Source organism: Mytilus trossulus, chromosome 2 (genome assembly GCF_036588685.1).
Source record: "Mytilus trossulus isolate FHL-02 chromosome 2, PNRI_Mtr1.1.1.hap1, whole genome shotgun sequence".
NCBI lineage: Eukaryota > Metazoa > Mollusca > Bivalvia > Mytilida > Mytilidae > Mytilus > Mytilus trossulus.
Window position 1 is genome coordinate 52825693 of NC_086374.1, and position 20958 is coordinate 52846650.

At 32.9% G+C, this 20958-nt stretch overlaps 1 protein-coding gene across 1 annotated transcript; it reads right to left on the reverse strand.

The window, feature by feature from the left end:
* Positions 1–15448: 15448 nt before the first annotated feature.
* On the reverse strand, positions 15449–19344 carry LOC134707543 (uncharacterized). Its single transcript, XM_063567387.1, has 3 exons — positions 19036–19344; positions 16810–16959; positions 15449–15844 (listed from the first exon to the last, which is right to left on the reverse strand). The coding sequence occupies exons 1-3, from the start codon at positions 19247–19249 to the stop codon at positions 15615–15617; spliced, it is 594 nt and encodes a 197-aa protein (XP_063423457.1). The 5' UTR covers positions 19250–19344; the 3' UTR covers positions 15449–15614.
* Positions 19345–20958: the final 1614 nt, after the last annotated feature.

Below are 20958 nucleotides of genomic sequence, written 5' to 3' on the forward strand. Positions count from 1 at the left end.
TATGTGTCTTTGAAAATGTTATATGATGATCGCCGAATATGTTTGAGGTGGCAGACCATATATGAAAAGGGGAAGTTCAAGATAAGCTATTAACCCTGGAAATCAGAGGCTAATGCTATCATACGATTACAATAAGTCTGTAAACTGCAAATATGTTATCTAAGCGCAGCGAAATCTGCCATAAATCAAGCGACTAACCCTGGATATCAGATGTTATCGCTACCAACGCAAAGTTTAATAAAAATCAGAAAAAGAAAAAAAACTAATAAATTTCTTTCCAAGTTATCCATTCAATTTCTATATGCATGCACGTCCACTCCAATTTCTTTCCAAGTTATCCATTCAATTTCTATATGCATGCACGTCCACTCCTCGTCCAGGATTAATCTTTTTTCTTGAAAGACCGTCTCGTCATTAGAACTTTTGTACATCTTTCCACATAGAGTGATGATTTAATTGATGTAGTCTAGACAATACAATTCTGAAATAAACAAACAAAACCAAACAGCAGTATCTTCCGTAGGAATTGCATTCTACTAATAAATTTAAGGGAGGGTGGGCGGGTTTTAGAAGATAAATCTATGGCTAAAAAATGCGTCTGCTTTTCCTAAATGTCGACGTCAAAAAGGAGGATTATGGGTAAATCAATCACTTGCAAAGATCGATAATCCAACTAGAAACCAAATACTATTACTTGACGATGTAGTATAACGACGGACAGTGGTATGAGCACTACCGATAACTGATTTAAATTTTAGATTTTAAATCCTATTATCTTAGATGCTCATAAAAAATAACAAGATTGGTATTGGCAGGAAATGGCCACAGCATTTATTAACAGATATGATATATGTACTGTTATATGAAATGCAATTTGTGATATGATATATGTACTATTATATGAAATGCAATTTGTGATACATGTAGATATATGAACTAAAATTAACTGATAAAAATGCATATGTGTCTTTGAAAATGTTATATGATGATCGCCGAATATGTTTGAGGTGGCAGACCATATATGAAAAGGGGAAGTTCAAGATAAGCTATTAACCCTGGAAATCAGAGGCTAATGCTATCATACGATTACAATAAGTCTGTAAACTGCAAATATGTTATCTAAGCGCAGCGAAATCTGCCAAATTGGCGGTGCTGCGACAATTTTAGCCTATAGTTAAAATTTTCACAGAACCGTCAACCGCCAATAAAATTGGGGGGAGCTGCGCATAGCTGTGCCATTTCAAGCAAAATTTGATTAAAATAATTTTCTGATAAATGAATATGCCATTATATGATATAAATTGTAAATTAACAAGCAACTATTTGTATTATTTATAAAACAGCCCAATAATGTCGATATTTCGTTTAACTGTTCACTAAGAACATATATAGGCAACTAAAAACTGTCAAATAGATATAGGAAGATGTGGTGTGAGTGCCAATGTGACAACTACCATCCTAACAACAATTTAAAAAAAACGTAAACCATTATAGGTTAATGTAGGCCCCCAACACGGGGCCCTGGCCCACACCGAACAACAAGCTATAAATTGCCCCAAAAATACTAGTGCAAAACCATTCAAACGGGAAAACCAACGGTCTAATATATATATATATATATATATATAATGTAATGTTTGAAGACCGTCATTGCAGTCTTGGCAATAAAACTCGAGACCAAATCAAGTTGTAACAGGCAAATCAATATATAACCTTGATATAAATTGAACTAGCTAATGATGAAAGTAACCTAGTTTGATATTTTAAACATATCATTTCCCAATGTGCACTGTAATATAGCTGTGAGGATCTTTCAATCTTCGCATTAGAATATTCTTCACCTTAGAGATAGTTAGCCATCGGTAAAAACAAATCTACCATCAAATTTTCACTTCCGACCTTTCAAAGCCAAATTACCTCCTCCCGGTCGTTGTCTTGCTTCCAAAATCACATTCTTAATATTGACGACCTAACAATCCAAACCCTTATAGGAGAATCGGCAACATACACACAATTAACTGGGAATTCGTATATGTAACGCAAATATGCACCCGCTTTCAAACGACCTAAATATTTAATTGGATAATCCATCACAACACAAGTTCTCTCCATATATAGATATATGAAGATGTGGTATGAGTGCCAATGAGACAAAAATCCATCCAAGTCACAATTTATAGAAGTAACCATTATAGGTCCATACCTATGTTGAATGAGTTCGACGAACAACGAGAAGTTTAATACCTAAAACATGTAGAGATCATATTTTGAGTATTGTAGAAAATTGGTATTTAGTCAAACTAGCTAACCATCAAAAGACAAAATAGCGGTCCACCTACTACAAGTCTATCTTGCAAATAGCAAAGCAATAAAAGCCACTGGACAAACACATTTGTCTAATTGCTCAGGAAGAATGTGTATAGTTGTATATTATTTTGAACTGTTTTACCTTCAGACAATCTGTGATCAACTGATAACGTGCCTTGCTATAATTTGCGTGTAAATTTGAACTATATTTATTTATTCAACTTTCAATAATGATACACAATGTACAGTGCATCATAAGCTTATTTGGCTGGCTGTATTACTTGTATATATGAATGTAATTGTTTGTTATAAGTCAGGTTGCACTTTAATATTAAGATACTCTATTCTATAGTTAACCCTCTACAAAACTGATCGGTCTTAGATGAAACCAAATGAGTTTCTACATATTTCTTGTAAATTTTGACATCAGTCTTGTTTAAAGCATGATTTGTAGCCCTTGTATTGCTCATATTTTGAACTGTCAACTCCCCAACCATACATAAAAAGACCACGACAAGCCCAGTAAAAACAGCCTGGAATATCATAGCTTTCGTATGCAGAACTTCATATACCTGATAATATTGACAAATTACGATGCAATATCTCTCTTAAAAAGTCAACCTACTGTCCATCTGAAGCAACCCTGAACGCTCCAAACCAACGCTTACTGTAAATTTTTAGTAAAGTCTTCATAAACATTTAGCTTATTGTAAATGCTTAAGCCAGATCAAGCTGATCGATGTGTACGTATTGTTCAATTAGCAAATCCTAATTTAAAATATATGCAGTAAAAGCACAACGTCCTGCAAGGACATAAGCCAAACATTGGCAAGACCAAAATCTTTCCCGAAACTGTTTAACAAATGTAAAGCCCGTGTAAACTTTTCGTACTATCTACTACCGAATTGTGTATTTGAAAGTCTATTCCAGTTTCGAAATGACCATATGAAAGTTATGTGTGGTATGATAAATGCTTCCGGTCCCAATGTATGGGATCGGATCACCCGAAAACGAGACAGACAATCTGCAGCTGTATTACTTGAGCCTGGAATATACAACGCTCAAATCTGAAATTAATTACCATTAATAACAAACTAGAGGACGAATCAACATCCTTACTTACTTTGATATTTGCTTGTTAATCATCAAATATAGTGCTTTGTTTTAATATAATCTTAATAAATAATGATAAAAAAAAAAATGTTGCTAAATTGAGAGGTTAGAATTATCTTTTAACAAAAATTTTAATAAGATTAAAAGTATCTGATCCCAGTATAGCCCTTGATTGATTTTACATGATAGTAATACGAATTTACGTTAAATTCAGTTGTGTTTATTGGAGTCCACCCTTTATCCAATAGATGATACATCAGTTTGGATTCGAAATCAATGCAATCCAACTTCTATACAAAATTAAACATAAGATTAACATAACAAAAATTCTCAATTTGATATCTCTTTAAGATCAATTGTAATAGCATTTGCTAAAAATTCACTTCATATTTTGTCCAGTATACGAGTTCGTATTGACGAGATACTGCAACGAGTTGCTTACACGTGCCTTAAATCTCGGTCTAAACAGAGGCCTAGTTTGCTTAAATCTTACATTTTTGCCTGCCTTCTGGAAAACAGTCTTGTATGGGACACTGAATCATAAGTGGGTGTTCCTCAAAGCAACTTAAACAAGAATGAGTATAAGCACATGAAGAACCCCGCATAAACCTTGGTAATTGTATGCGAAACATTTTAAGGACCCCATTCTTATTGCCATTACTAATACTAGACGGAGAATACATATTGAGTAGCCATAAGTCAAGGTCAACAACAGCCCAAGAACCAGCTGGATCCTGTGACATTCTGAGACGAAATTTTTCATCGTACGACTTCCATCCTAGTGCGCACCACTTAGCGCCTAGCCATATACTATGTATGTACTTGAGTAAATCTTGAAAAACAGTCGAGTGATCAGTAGTACAAAATATACTAATATAGACTAAAAAAACGCATCTGTCCAGTTACCCAATGTACCTATTGTGTAAATTTCTGTGTTGTTGCTGTCTTGGTTGTATTCCGGGGGAGGGGGGTTACTGACTATCTTTTCAGGTATAACTGTGCCGACAGCACTTTCTAAATCATACCCGTTCTAACCAGAAAACGTTGCAAAACATACCCTGTTCTAAACAGAAATATTGTAGAAAAAAAATTACCTTCTAGACATGCTTAGAATGCGAAAATGTATACCCTGTTCTAGACACGCTTGTAAAATGTATACCTTAGTCTGGCCAGAGACCTTTATTTTCAGACTAGTTCAATAATATAAATCCTGTCACCAAACAGTTTATCAATGTAAGCAAAAAAACATACGTGTTTCAATATCCAGTATCCAATCTGTTCTTTTAATTCAATTGTCTAAAAATTAAACCTGTTCCCGACAGCAGTGCAAGAAAAAGCAACCCTGTTCTAATCAGCAAGACATGAAAATAAGGGGCCTGTTTCTGTGTCACATTCTTACATATAAAAATAAAGGAAGACCCCCCTTTTTTGGGGAGTATCACAAGTCCTGTGAAATAACGACTTTCTAATTATCCACAGAAGAGGCCTCTGAATAAGCTAATGGTAAGGCCAGATCAACATATTCGCCTGAAATGATTTAACTTATCGACATTTCTTGCAAGCTCATCATTGTCCTTAATACTACACAGAGATGAATTTTGAAAAACTGGAAAATTACCTGATTATCATCAGCAGAACTAGAAGTAGCGGTCGTGAATACCGGAGCCATAGTAAGTCATAGACATAACCTCTGAACTGTGTAAAGTTGTTGCTACTGGACCCTCTATATATATGTTAACACTCGAATCTCCATCAATGTTTGAACACAAAAAGTTTTCTTAGCCTATGTAGAACACATTGTCGCCTCTCCCTACCAGATACCTTGAGCAATTTAAACTGAAAAAGACATGCTATGATAAATTATGTAAATATGTATATGAACATATAAGAATTAAAACAATGCAAAAGAAACTAACAAAAAAAAAAAAAAAAAAAAAAAAAACCCAACGCATTTGCTGATTCTGCTGTGGCCGATCGTGTCTCAAAGCACGAGAACAAAAAAATGAATATGAGATTTGCCAATGCCGATGGCCCATCCATCGTAAAGCAAACAATATTTTATTTTGTATTCAATAATCCAGCCATCTCAACTTTTAACGTGCGTCTCTAATCAACCAAAATAATGCTAAATTTAGATTTAGAAGTTTGCTCTAAATTTGAACTAAATTCAAATTGTCAAAATTGCGTATCGGAAATAAAATTTAGAAATAATTCGATGTAGTAGTAATCTATTTTCTTCTCGGAATGACGATAAAACCTGACCATGCCGTCTTCTAAAAATCATAATTTGCCATGACCCTTCGACAATTGTATCCATCGAGTCAAAATAAACGACAATTAAATCATTGATAAATATTATTTGAAACAGTTTTAAAACAAATAAGGTTTTTAACAACTTATGTGTCAGATTGGTTCCGATTTTTTAGAAGATAAATCTATGGCTAAAAAATGCGTCTGCTTTTCCTAAATGTCGACGTCAAAAAGGAGGATTATGGGTAAATCAATCACTTGCAAAGATCGATAATCCAACTAGAAACCAAATACTACTACTTGACGATGTAGTATAACGACGGACAGTGGTATGAGCACTACCGATAACTGATTTAAATTTTAGATTTTAAATCCTATTATGTTAATTAAGGATGTAATGTTTAATGACAGGAATTTATGAGCTATGCCTCAGGCTTTCTGAAAAAATATCAATGACAATGTAAACAGGAACAAAACATTGACACGAATGATGCTCTCTTCTATGTTATATAGTTATTTAGGTATATGTGTTGCACAAGTTTCAATTAAACTTAAGTTATAAAACTTTTTTTCAGGGCACAAACCCACTTTAAAGAGACTTGTCTACTGCCATACCCATCCTATTTTCATGCACCATTTGCAAGCAAGAGACTGAATGGTTTGCAAAATTATAAATCAGGACGGTGTCCAATTAAAACAAAAGAACTAAACTGGATGAATATTGTAGGAAAAATCTAGAGCCAGAGGAAAGTTTTGATTTGTGAAATTGGTTTTCCTGAAAAAGTCATTCATCCTAGCCTGCAGAAAGGAACTATAACTGTCCACCACCAACTGACGAGCTAATGTTGAGCTTCACATATTGAATTACTCAAATACCATCAATGTCTATGTTTTCAGCACAGATTTCACAATTTATGACACAGCTGTGCTTTTTTTTTATACCTGTTAAAGAGTTGTATACTAAATTTTATTTTTTTTATCAATAAATATATATTATATTAATTGTGTCATCTAAGAACTTGTATTTTGCCAAAAGATGCATACTAGTGAATGAAAGTGGTGCAGTTCATTTTGCTTTGGTATATAGAATTGAATTACAATTGTTCATGTTATTGGAATGCATATAAAAATAAGGAGATGTGGTACAATGTATATGATATTTAGTGAGTTTATCAAGCAAAAGTGAATAAGAAATAGGTATAAGCAGTTACAGGTACTACTGTACAATCTCAAACAATGAGAAAAACTCATACCGTAAAGAGAATTTCATATTTACAAGTAAGTTTTATTTTTGCGTTGAATAATTTTCTTCTATTGTTTTAATTGCAAATATGGGAAGTGGTTAAAATGCTAATGAGACAGCTGTTATGGCCACAGAGCCTTAATTGAAAACTTCTTTTTCATTCATAACGGTAGATTTTGCCTGGAGTTAGAAACAAACATTTGTATCTGCCAACTTTTCAAAATGCACATGGGGGTTTTATGTGAAAGATGGTTCATATAGTCATACAAAACCTTCAAGGGGGCCTTCAAATGGAAGCAGGACAAGTCGCCCCACTTTTTAAAAAAACACCACAAACTGATTTATCAAATCGCCCCACATGTGAAATTGGTTAAATCATTTTTAATATTACTCCTGCCAACTCGCCCCACATTTGAAATTGGTTAAATCATGTTAAATCAGGGTTCTCGCTAAGGATTTTTGAAGGTGAGTCCAGGGACTCGTCATTTTTGGCGACGGTGAGTCATGGTAACTGTGTTCAGTTTATACAAAATATTTCAATATTGATGTATTTGTGGACTCACCAGTTTTGAAAATGGTGAGTCCAGACAGATTTTGATGAGTCCAGGACTCATGGATTCGCCTTAGCTGGAACCCTGTTTAATATTACTCCTGCCAACTCGCCCTACTTATAAAAAAAACGGTAATTTTTTATTAATATATATATATATATAATTAAAAATAAAACTCGCACCACTTTAATGAAAACTAATCTACACAGAATACAAACAAACGGAAAATTAATTTAATTACTATTAGTATTATTGATATATACTGAAATTATAATTCTAAAAAAAAAACCTGATTGTTGAAGAATAAATGTAAGTTTTGAAGCTTAGTTATTTGCATAACAATTGAAAAGAAACCTGTTAATTGTATCATAATGCAATATAAGGAATTGAACTTATATTCAATGGGATAACATCTTTTTCCATACGTGGGGCGAGTTGGCATTACTAAATTCATCCTGGTTAATAATATATTTATCTAGATTTCACCTAGTCTCGATAACCCAGACGCATATATATATAGCGTCTGGGGTGACTAACCGGACTGGTCAGATATTTATAGGGGGCGTAACAAATAATTAAATATAGAACATATCTATAAATAGCACTTCCGTTATCCCCATAATATTTAAAACAATTTAAAATACAAACGGTAAACAGTGTATTAAATGTTACATGTATAAAACATATGTGATTATTTAAACTGACATTTTGTAGTTGACCCTATTTAGCCCAACTTGCAGATGGGCAATTTTAAAAGAACGATCAAAAACTGTAATTAGCGGTGGGTTTTTTTCCTGAATTTTGTGACACATGTAAAAAAAAATATTTAAGAATTAAGACAGGATTTTTTTTTCGTGGGGAAAAATTTGGTTGATTATGTAGGGAAACAATGTAGCATGACTATAGAGTGCCCTCCTTATAACAAGGTCTGGATCAGCCACTGTGTGTGTATAGGGGATACCACGCTCCACCGTGACAGTATAAGGGATACCACGCTCCGCTGTGCGCTAAGAGCCCAGGGATCCGTATAGGTGGACCTTTGTACATTAAGCCATACAATATACCCCAAATTTCTGGTGATTTATAGTTCCTCCTATAATCTAGGACCTCATCTTTATATTTATTGTATTTTTTTCCGTCCTGAACATTACCATTATTTACCTCAAGACGAAAACCAAGCAACCCAAAATCAATTTATGTGTATGTATAAAACACCACGTTTAATATTATCTTATCTTCATACTATAAAATGCCATTTTTCTATATTTTTGTATTATAGCATACACTCTCTATTCTATGAAATATTTGCCACTTAACGTTAAGCAACCAACAGTCGGTATATTGATCTATATTGTATCCACATTAGCCACGGTCTGTATTCCTTATTTTTTCCCTTTTTCTTAGTTTTGTATCGTTATTCTTATTTCTGTAAATCCTTGTCATGATTTATGCTTTCCTTTTTTTTTATAATCTTTCAGATATCTGACGCACTTACCTTACTCGAAAAGCCCACATCAAGTTACGTTTATGGAAAGAAAAAACAACGGATACAAATACTATAAGATTTCAATGTAAAAAATCTTCCAAAACAACTTATTACTGGCAGATCAGCGATATCATACAATGAGGCAACTCAATTTTTAATTACAAAATTAACTGATCTGAAAAATTGCAAACGACATAATAGTCTGAATGTTTCACAATAATCTATATCGCCTAATCCTTTTGGGAAGAAAACATTTAGGGACAAATCTTCACACAATACCACTTTGCCAGTCTCCGTGTCCATGAAGAAATACATAAGTAAACCAGACGTTCATGAAACCCAATTTAATACTCTTTGAATACATGTTTGAATCAATCACATGTACATGTGAACCTTTATATAAAATAAAGAGATTGGCATGATTGCCTATTAGGCAACAACCTAGCAGAGTTCAAATGACATGGATGTTCGCAAATATAATCACTGCTCTGCCTTCAATATCAAGAAAACTCCATACCATATAAATAACTGAGAAGGGCCAGACATGTAAATGAGATGCAATTCAAACGTGAAAACTGTTAAATTTCTTATATGATTTTTAATTTGTTTAATTCTCTGATATATCTGACAACAATGTGATTCTTGATTTTTGTTTTATTTACTTAATGCATGTCTGTGTACCTTTTTTCGCTTTATGGTTGCTGTCAGAATAATGTTTATCAGACTGTGATTATAATGATTGCTGGCAGCTTCAGTAATTAAAAACAAATCTTTGAATCTTTTTTTCTTATCAGATTGGAGCTGTTTATGATTCAATGAAAATTCAAGTATTATAGATTTTTTTTAATTGTTTACATTCTACACATAATATCTGTGTCCAGAAATCTTCATTGGTTTGTCTACAAAAAAAAGTAAATGTTAAAATCATATTATTTTTTGGTCACCAGCATAGCATATATGAAAAACAAAATGTTTGGAAAAAAATGTCATACATAAATATACATTTTAAAATGTGTTGGTGCAAGCTGAACCCTGCTACAGCATGCGAGATAATCTCGCTGTGTTGATGACACAACACATTGGCTGTTTCCTGTTCTTTTGTCGGATTGATGTCTCTTTGACACATTCTCTGTTTGTATTCTCTATCAAAATCATGCATGAATTTTTATCATCATTGAAGGCCATACAGTTGCCTATAATTGCTCACATCTACCTCGTTTGAACTTGGGGTGGATACTGTCTCATTGGTATTCATACCGCATCTTCTTATTTGTATAATGTTGACCTTTTGGTACTTTTATTCTCAATTTTTGTATGACCTCTTAATCATGTTGATGTCTACTTTTGATAATGTATATCACTGGTATCACCGGTTGTTGCCTCATTGACATCTCCTTTCGTTGATGCTGGATCTATTGTTTTGAATAAAATCGAATTTTCAGTGTTTTCCTCATACCATGGTTTTATTTCAAGGTTTAGAAAGCCAATTGGTATATATTCACCGACAACATTGCATGTATTATTTTATGATTTTTTTAGTGTGAAAAAAATGCCTTTTAAAAGTGCAAAAAAAAATATTGTCCAGTTGACCAGTCAAGACTTTATTTACTAACAGTATATTTAAATTACTTTTTATAACAACGTGTCCCACTTCTTATAAGTTTGTATCAGCTATGTTTGTATAAGCTAAATGTATTTGTTTTAACATAAAATCGAGCATAAATCATTTTGACCGTTTGGTGTCTGTTCAAATTGGCATCTTCTAGATATACTTTGTTTGGTTTTCTTCTGCTAATGGTTTTAGATTGCGTTCCCTCCTTTAAACGTGTACAACATTGCGCACCCCCCTTTTTTACACATATCAAAATGCGAACTCTCATATACAAGTTGCAGACAGATACAGCAAACTTATCCTGGATGAAGTTCATATTTCATAGCACTTTTCAATCAAGTACTGTATTTATAAAGATAAAGATACTACAAATCAACCACAAAATGTACTTATAGCGTACACACGACTGTTTGAGTGGTCCCAGTCAATACAAAAATTGTCATTGTATATAATTATTAACTTGCTTGCGTAGCACGGGCATTCATGAAAGAATATAACTACTCGATGTTTCAGGTTGTATTTAAATTTATGTAACAGTTTGTGTTGTTATATTATCTTACCAAAGTTTGATGTGCTGTTATTTTCCTTCGCGGTGATGGAAGCCATGCTGTCTGGGTGTTTTCCACGACTTGTATGTCGTCACAAAAAGATAAAGATAGCTTTAAACAACAATCGGTACACTCGGACTTTTCAATAGTATTATCGTAATATAATTTCTTCCGAAGTCAATAACCAACTTCTTGGTTATTCGTCTTGGACATTATCTTTAAATACAAGCTAAAAAATCCGATACTATTCCGAATGTCATAAATTACCATTTTGATATCACTTGTCATCCAGACGCTATACTTTGAAAAATAAAGCGGCTGGATGATCGAGACTAGATTTCACCTATTTCCATTAGGTGGGACCAGTTGGCAGGAGTAATATTAACAGAATTTAACTTATATACAACGGGATAACATCTTTTTACATAAGTGGGGCGAGTTGGCATTACGAAATTCTTCCTGGTTAATAATATATTTATCTAGATATTATCGTTTTCTATTAGGTGGGGCGAGTTGGCAGGAGTAATATTAACGGGATTTAACACAGTTCACAAGTGGGGCAATTTGGTAATCCAGGTTGGGGCAGATTTTTTATAAAGTGGGGCGAGTTAGTGAAAAAGTGGGTCTATTTGCTAATGGGGCGATTGTCATGGATTCCCTTCAAATATATTCTAATGTGGTTTTTAGCTTCTACTTGCATTAACAAGCTTATAGCCATTGTTGAATTAATTGTCTTCTTTAAATAGTCGACAAAATTGCTCTTACAAAATTTCCATTTGGGAGCCTCGAGCTCGATGGGGGAAATACTCTGCAAATACTGACAGTTGGCAGGTATGGTCATCAAAAAAGTTGACATGTTACTATGTACATTTACCATTATGTTACTTGATGTTCTTGCTATACACACATGCAGTACAGAGACTAGTCAATCTTTGTGAACTATTTTTTATGGGAGTCATAGAATATGCGTATACAATTAATAATTAAAAATAGTCTATTTATATTGAAAAGGAAAAGTTCTTATATGTCTAAAGAAGAGGGACGAAAGATACCAAAGGGACAGTCAAACTCATAAATTTAAAGCAAACTGACAAGGCCATGGCTTTAAAATGCATTCATGGCGAGGCACAGAAAATATACTGTAAACAGTAGACTATAGATATAGGTGAACTAGGTACAAAAGAACTCTAAATCTTAAATTCTACAAACCACCTCTGTTCTATGGAACATAATGATATAACTGGACTAGAAATACACACAACCTGTAATTAACTGCCTTTACAGCGCCTTCGCGCTTTGATTTAGTTCTAGGTTCCACGGTGACCTAGCTTCCATTTTTGAAAACTGTGATTTAAATGCTAGTCTATTAGAGGGATATTTCCTTTTCATTGGTTGTAGATATGGAATCTTATTTAAACAATAAAGTCAGATTTGAAAATGACTTTGGGAATGAAGATATCGTAAAGACTGAATGTCAGTTTTAGTCTTATATAGGTACTTTATAATTTTTGTCTTACATGTACATAATTATGTGTACATATATCACTGATTCAGTGGCAATGGTAAATAGACACTGACAAGTCTTAGATAATATTTTATAGTTTTGAATGTTTTGTCCGTTGACTAAAATTAGGTGGAGGTTTGTGTGTTCTTATTTCCAACAGAGGTAAACTCAACACATATCAATATGTGCATGAAGCAAATTGATAGTTGCTAAATACGGAATGATTGTACCACAAGAAAGTTTTAACCTGTGTATATATACTTAAAATATGATAAAAAAATCATGTCTTTTTCAGGTCTTCTGAATCCAACCATGTAGTATGGAATGTTTTTGAGATGTGGTTTTGGTCGATGGATGTTAATGAAGGGCCTGTAGTTCAAAGTATATCACTGAATTTAGCTCTTTGTCTAAGTGTATTATTGAATACTTTGCTTTGAGCTCAGTTCATTGTTATGCAATTCATTATTTGTGAAATAACGATTTGACAGAAAACTCTCATGTAAAAGGATTTGTCAAAGTAGTATCACCTCTATTTACAATGTAAGTATTAGGGAAATAAAAGCATTCTATTTTGATTTGAACCAAACATATTATAAAAAAAAGAACAAATTTACCCGAGAATGCTACTACCACAACTAGCAATATGATGCTAGGTTGTTTTAATACATCTGTACTAGCTGCCTACTGATGACTCGGTTCTGAGTGTAAATGGTCCTTCAACTATGCGGGGAAAATTATAAGGCATATCTAGGCTTATCAATTTCTAAAACAATATTTCATTGTACATGTTTGAAATTTTTAAACAACCACAGACATTTTTGCAGTTGAAATACATGTAGGTATCCTGTCGTCGTCTTCCCAAGACGGATGGTTTCCAGATAATAACTTCAGTATAAGTAAAAAGGAAGCCTTAAAATTATAACATACTGTGGATGTCGGGATTGGGGAAACAAACAATATTTTAATTTAGGCCTTAGACCACATTCAATCTGTGTCAGAAACCTATGTTGTGTCAACTATTTAACCACAATCCAAATTCAGAGCTGTATCCAGCTTGAATGTTGTGTCCATACTAGCCCCAACCATTCAGGTTTCCACCTCTGCAGTCGTATAAAGCAGCACCCTGTGGAGTATCTGTTCCATTCATTTGTTATTTCTTAATTTGTGTGAATTAACATTGTTACAGTAAATGTTAATTACTACACTTGCATACCACAACAAATACTGTATTGGTACATGTATCACTTATATTTGTATCCATATAACAAAACAAAAAATGAAAAGGAATAATTTTGCAATACCTTTGAGTAATAAAGAGCTTTTTAGGTATTTAGACATATTAAGACTTATTAAGTAGATGTTGATGATATCTGCTTGACATGCTTCAAATTCGATCAGATTACTTTTGGAGCAGTTATGAGTCTTTGAAGCATGCTCACAAAGGTTCTTTTGGTGAAATCATTTTTATATTGGTCAAAATTTGTCTTTGCTTCGACCAGCTTTGGAGGAGATATAAAGAATTGATATAAATCAGCACAGAGGTTTACTTCCTATCTTATTTAGTCCCAATAATCATGTCAGATATAAGCCATTGTCATTACTTAAGACCAATAAATGTAATCTAATCTGAGGAAAAAATTCGACATTTTAACAAAAAAAATTACTAATGATACTGACGATCCACCACAAAGTACAACATGTAATGTAAATAGAACCATACCAATTGTAAGCAAATACATATAAAAAAGATGAGGTATGATTGCCAATGAGACAATTCTCCACAAGAGACCAAATCGACACAGAAATTAACAATTGCTCTCCCAGCTTCAAAATGTATCCAAAACAAAAGATGTAGAACATGTTCTATCATACTCATTTGGTAACTAATGTAATTACTGTCTCCCCATGTCTGTATTAAACATAGAAAAATATCAAATAAATAACAATCCTAATGCTCAGATCGGTTTTCACCGTGCAACACAGTTACTAACACCATATAGGAAAAACATAGAACTTTATTGTCATAAGACACTGTCAAACATCCAAACATACTATCCACACTCATCTGTGTCCACACTTGTATACAATTCAATTAAATATACTCTTCTATATACTTTCGATTTTCAATACCTCCATTCCATCCTGGGGTAAATTGGTTCAAAGTAGAAACAAATTTAATCTGTTGTGTATTATTTAATATACATATTCTAAATTACAGGATCAAGAACATTGAATTTCATGATTTTGGAAAAAAGCAACACATATACTTTCGATGCAACTTTTCAGAAACGTTTAACATAGTTTTAAAAACTACAGATTTACTGTGAGGTTAATCAAATTTTAAAGCCAAATCACTAGTTAATCTGCTAATGGACTGATAATAATCAACCGTGTAACTATATAGTACAGGAAGACGTAGCTTGTTCTAGTAACTGATAATGTACGTCCAACCTGACTGCTGTGTGACGAACGGACCATAAAAGTTCTACCATTGCCATAGTAACCAATTATTTGTGTTTAATTTCGTGGAAATACATGAGTAGACTATTCTAATTTTTGGATTCTTGTCTCTCGAATAAGACGTATGTGCCTAGAGAAATCCTATTTTGATTTAGTGCTAACAGTCGCCATGCTAGGTACACAATACATTATGTTTTCACCGGCCGGGAAACTCCTTATGGAAGTCACTGGATTTCTTTATTTGGCAAACTGGTACGTCGTAAAGCCTAGATTGTTTTGGTTTAAGATCATTGGGCCATAGCAATAAAAAATGCTGAACAAAATGAATATGAACAGATGATTTTAACCTAGAGATCATGTAAATGAAACTTACCATTTGTAGAACAAACCTTATTAATCACAAAGATATGACAGTTATTGATGTTATATTATTACAAATTCATAGAATTAAAACAGTAATAGTTATTTACAGAAAAGAATAAGCATGGATAAAATGGTGAAATCTTCTAAATTCTTTAGAAACGTCCGGCTTTTATGTCATCACCAGTTCCGGTAAGATTGCTGTTGTGTAGTAATATAAGATATAGTTTGTGGCATTGCTGGGTAGACAACAGGCTCGGGTGCATTTATTGGTAAATAAAGTACAACTTCCGAAAGGAAAAAAAGCACAGCTGAAAATATTTCTAGATACATGCTATAACCCTTATTATTTCTGACCGCTTCTGTCTGGAACAGTGACCATATTACTAGTGCAATAGCGATAAATACATCTGGAAAAAAAAATGCAAAAATTATCGTGTCAATGAAATAACATTGACAATCATTAGATTTTAACTATCAAGGTTGAAACAATTAGTACATCAGACTGGTTCCCTGTCCCTTTTCTGTTTATCTCTGATTTGTTTTGTTGCTAGGGAGATAACCAGCCTATTCCGTATATATATAGTATCATGTTTTGCGTTCTTCCTAAAGGCTGGAAACATTTACGACTACTGGACATACATGAGTTGTCATTTGTTTTTCTTCATTACGTTTTTCTATCTTATTTCTTTTTATCTGTTTGCCTTTGAATATAATATACTCTGGAATTGTATCATAAACGGTACTAATTTTACTGCACCCTGAAATGCGCATATCGATAAGAAATGTATTTTCCGTGATGCCTGAAGCCAAAAAATTTGATCAGACCAAAAAGATGCTAAAATGAAGTCTAATCCAGACTAACAATCATAGCTGTGGCATGAGTAGGATACAATGTTATTCCTGAATCTCTAAATGATTTTAAGATTTTATAACAGCACAATCAAAGTATATTCGTAATTTTGATTTTATTCAAATACTGGTGACTGGGCTTTTTGTTGTCTCAAAGACTAACCACCCACCAGAAGAACTATCTACCCAGTACAAATCTATATTCGAAACTTTTAAAGATTCAAATAATTGTTGAGTTGTAGAATCTATTAAAAGTAAATAGAGTCCTTTTTATCAATCACTTTTTGTCGTGAAATAACAAGTTAAATTTAAAAACAATCACATAAAAAATCAGAAATATCTCATATTATAATAAATATGAACAAAATAGCAAAGACCTTGAAAGACTGTCTCATATTTAATTTCTTCCTATGTTAATTCTTTGTAAATTGTTCCCCAACTAAAGAAGCCATCATTATTGCACGTACATATATGCATGTGCCATGTATTTTCTCAATACGTATACTATCTAAGTTTTACCTACCTGCGATACCAAACGTGGTTTTAGCTACTAAATACGCTTTCTCAAATCCGGGTTTTGAACCTTTACATATTTTTACAACCAATGAAAAACATCCTATGGATGCAAATATTAGTGCAATCGTAGTTAGACCTTGTGGGAGTCTGTGATAATCTAAAGTAAAAGTAATATTACTCTATATAATAACAACCTATATTTTAGAACGTGTAACCGTGAATTATTTCCAGCAGCACTTACAATATAATCGTACACATGTTTGTTTGTGATTACTTGTACATATGCTATGTAGTTGTACTCATATTTGTTTATGTTATGTATATATCAAAGTTACCACTGTTATATTTAGTTTAATAATGTTTACAGAATCAAACGAACAACTAGCTGGAATGTAAATTTCGAATGGTTTTACACTAGTTATAGTAAGGGCCCTTTATAGTTAACTGTTCGGTTCGAGTCAAGGCTCCGTGCTGAAGACCGTACTTTTACTTTTAATGGTTTACTTTTACAAATTATGATTTGGATGGAGGGTTGTCTCATTAGTATCCATACCACATGTTCTTAATATATCTATAGACCTGTACCTAACTGAAAAGGCGGTAGAAACACATAAACTGAACTGTGCGCTACACTGCCCATAGGTTAAGGGGAGGGTTTTGACGTCCACCAATTTGTTTAAGTTGAAGTGTCCGTACGATAATCTATGTGTTAAGATGAGGGTTGAATGGTTAAAATATGGAAATATGAAGATGTGGAATAATTGCCAGTGAGACATCTCTCCAACAAATGACATAGACGGTAACAACTACCCGGCCTTCAACAATGACTAAAATCTATACCTCATAGTCTGTAAAAAAAAACAATCGAGGAAACTAACGGCTGATCTAGGTAAACAAAAATTATGTACGAAGTACAAATATGATATTCAGCAACAAACGACAAATGTTGAATCACAGGCTCCTAACAATAGTAATGAGTTTTTAATTGGTAGTAGTTGCTCTCTTTTTGGTTTTATGTTTGTTTGTTTGTTGTAAGCATAAATCATGCAATACTAGATTTTCATGTAATTTAATGATTTACATTTTGTCATGCCGGGATAAATGTGCAATATATATATGTCTTGCTCATAGTTGAGGGCCGTTCAGTGCTTTATATTTGTTGCTGATTGTCTCATTGGCAATCGTTACATTCCATATTTGTATACGGTAGATCAAAGGTGGTTGGTGCATTTCAACAACAAGAAAACCATCATGTTTTAATATAAATTCAACATTTACAAAATTATGAGTCGTGTAACATTCAAATATGGAAGTCTTAGGGGCAATGGAAATGGTGTATGAGGAATAGTGTATGGTGTTAGGTTTTCTAGCATATGGTGTCATGATGTCCATCATTGGGTACGTAATGGTTCACGTTGCACACTGTGCAATTGTATGAGTGGAACAGAGGTAAATATTCATTCCTATTTAGGACCCTGCATTAGAAAAACTACAAAACAAGCAATACGGGAGTTAAACAAAACCCCGTTAAAACCAGTATGAAGGGCAGGGGATACGGACTGCAACTAAAACAAGAACGGAGCATGTAGTTATGCAGTCACATCTGTTAAGGGCAATAATTGACCAGCCAATAATTGTTAATTAAGGCCAAATAGAACTTATTCGTTGTTGCAATTCGAAGATAAAATGAAGAAGTTTTAATCGGTTGATCAATTCGCAATAGTACAGTAAAAATATTGTACTTTTTCCCCCCTAATGCACAATACTATGACATAAAAACTATTTTTGTAGTTTATATATATTATAGATATCTTCGGTTTTACGACCCAATTCAATATGTATGAAGGTATTTTTACAGTTTATCAAAAAGTCTATTGAATTTCGTGGAATTCTTAAAAAAACGAATTTCGAATTAGATAATACAATTCAATATGCATTTGCAGATAAAATGTATATAGATATTTATCCTTTATCAGTCGATCCGTACCATCTAAAAACAAAATTCAACTCCACATAAAAGATTCTTTGTTTAATTTTTGTTGCTCATTTTCGAATTTAAATTCATTAATAGAATTTCTTTTTGTTTTGATATCAATTAAGCTATTTTTTTATTTTTGTTGCTCATTTTCGAATTTAAATTTCATTAATAGAATTTCTTTTTGTTTTGATATCAATTAAGCTAATTTCTCAATTTATCATTTTATTGAAATAAATTTAAAGAATTAAAACTCACACTCAAGATCAGAGTCCCACAGAGAATAGTCATTACACACAAGTAATCCACTGATACCAACACATCCTTTCCATAGTCCCATGTGCACAGTGATTGAGCCTAATTCCTGACTATACCAGTATGGCGAAGCAAACCCAATTATATGTAATAAAAGGGCCAAACCAGAAAAGCATAGAGCTGCGACCAGAAGTCCCTGGTGCTTTCGGGTAGCCATTAATTATTTATCAGAATTAACTTGCAGAAATCACAATGTATTTAAAAATATTAACTACTCGGCTATTCACATTTAATATCAAACCGTAGGTTGTGTTTTATGTTCTGAATGAAGTCGGACCTCTTATCAGATATTGTATTTGAATACGTTATTATTTAACTAAAACAAAAGAATTATTTAGATTATTAACATTTATACCACTTGAGTTTGAAGTAAATAATTGTAACTGATTTTTATGCGATAACTTTGAATACAATATGAAGTGATCATCATTCTGTTTATTTTATACTAAATACATTTACAGAATTGATAAACTACAGACCATCTTGACCATTGCAATACGCTTTTTCCATATAGTGACCAATCATTTAATTTCATTAGGGGTGGGGGGTATATTTTTTTGTCTGATTTCAAACATTTATTTTACTTTTTTACATTCTCGACGCTATCAATTATTTTTTTTTCTCAAAAATTTAACACTATAAGGTATGGGAATCATCTAGATTCATTGCAAATGTTTTACCACAACTTTTTTTTTAATTAAATGGGGATTAGGGGAAAAAAATACCCCCTTTTTAAGCTAAGTTGTCGTTCCCTTAAAAGAAAAAAAAATTGCCCAATGTTCGCCAAGCCTTACATTTTAAAGATTAAAAATTGTTCTATTTCGAAAAAAATAAATCAAAACAGACAACACTATGGAAAGAGACAACAAATAATAATAAAGGCAACAACAGTGTATCGTGTTTCAAAAGTAATCAATCGATTAAGCGAAAACAAATCCGAAGGAAACGCATCAACTATAAAAGAAAAACAACGGAACAATAGAAACACTGAACTGCTTCAAAAACAAAAGCCAACAAAATTAGAAACGGACTATTTGATAACAACTACCACATTCCTAACTCGGCACAGTACATTATAATACATTATAGTTTAACAAGTTCTGATTCTGAAAAATTGAACGAAGTCAACGCTTAAATAAGTACAATTGTCCAGCAATAAATAAACGACATATTCAAATGTCTTGCTGATACTGATACAATCTAATGTATTAGCATACATTTTAAGGTACACGATTACATATTTAATTTGTCAAACATGACGAATGTGCAAGACAATTTGTCACGAAGCCTATTTCATTCCAACCTTCTATATTAGAAATTTTGAAAAATAAATTAAAATAGTGTCTTTCCAAAATATAACGACAATGGTCTTCTAATAATTTAATCGATTAGAAAAAATTTCCTACTACATGTTCTTCTTGATTTCATAATCATTGTTGACGCCATGGCAGTTGCATGTTGAGCTTGTAAGTGACAGAGTTATTCTTTTGTTTTACTCAAACTCAAAAGCTGCATCTGGAGCAACCACAACAGATGGGCCAGGGGTGTGTGGTTTTGGTGGGGGAGGGAGGAAGGACTTACCAATATACACGAGTGTTGGTTAAACCAGCGGAGAAATAGATTTTTAAAACAGTCCTAAAATGTTGATGTATAATAGATTTCATTTAATAACAGTAATAGTTACCAATTGTACATCAGTACGATCAACAGCTTCTACCTTTAAATGTGTTAAAAGTACTCAACACCAATTATCAATTATTGGATACCACAATGAATTGATAAATAAAAAAATAAACAGATCATTTGATAGTTCTTCATGCAAAACATGGAAATAATAGAAAAATTAATGAACTGGTCAATGTCGAT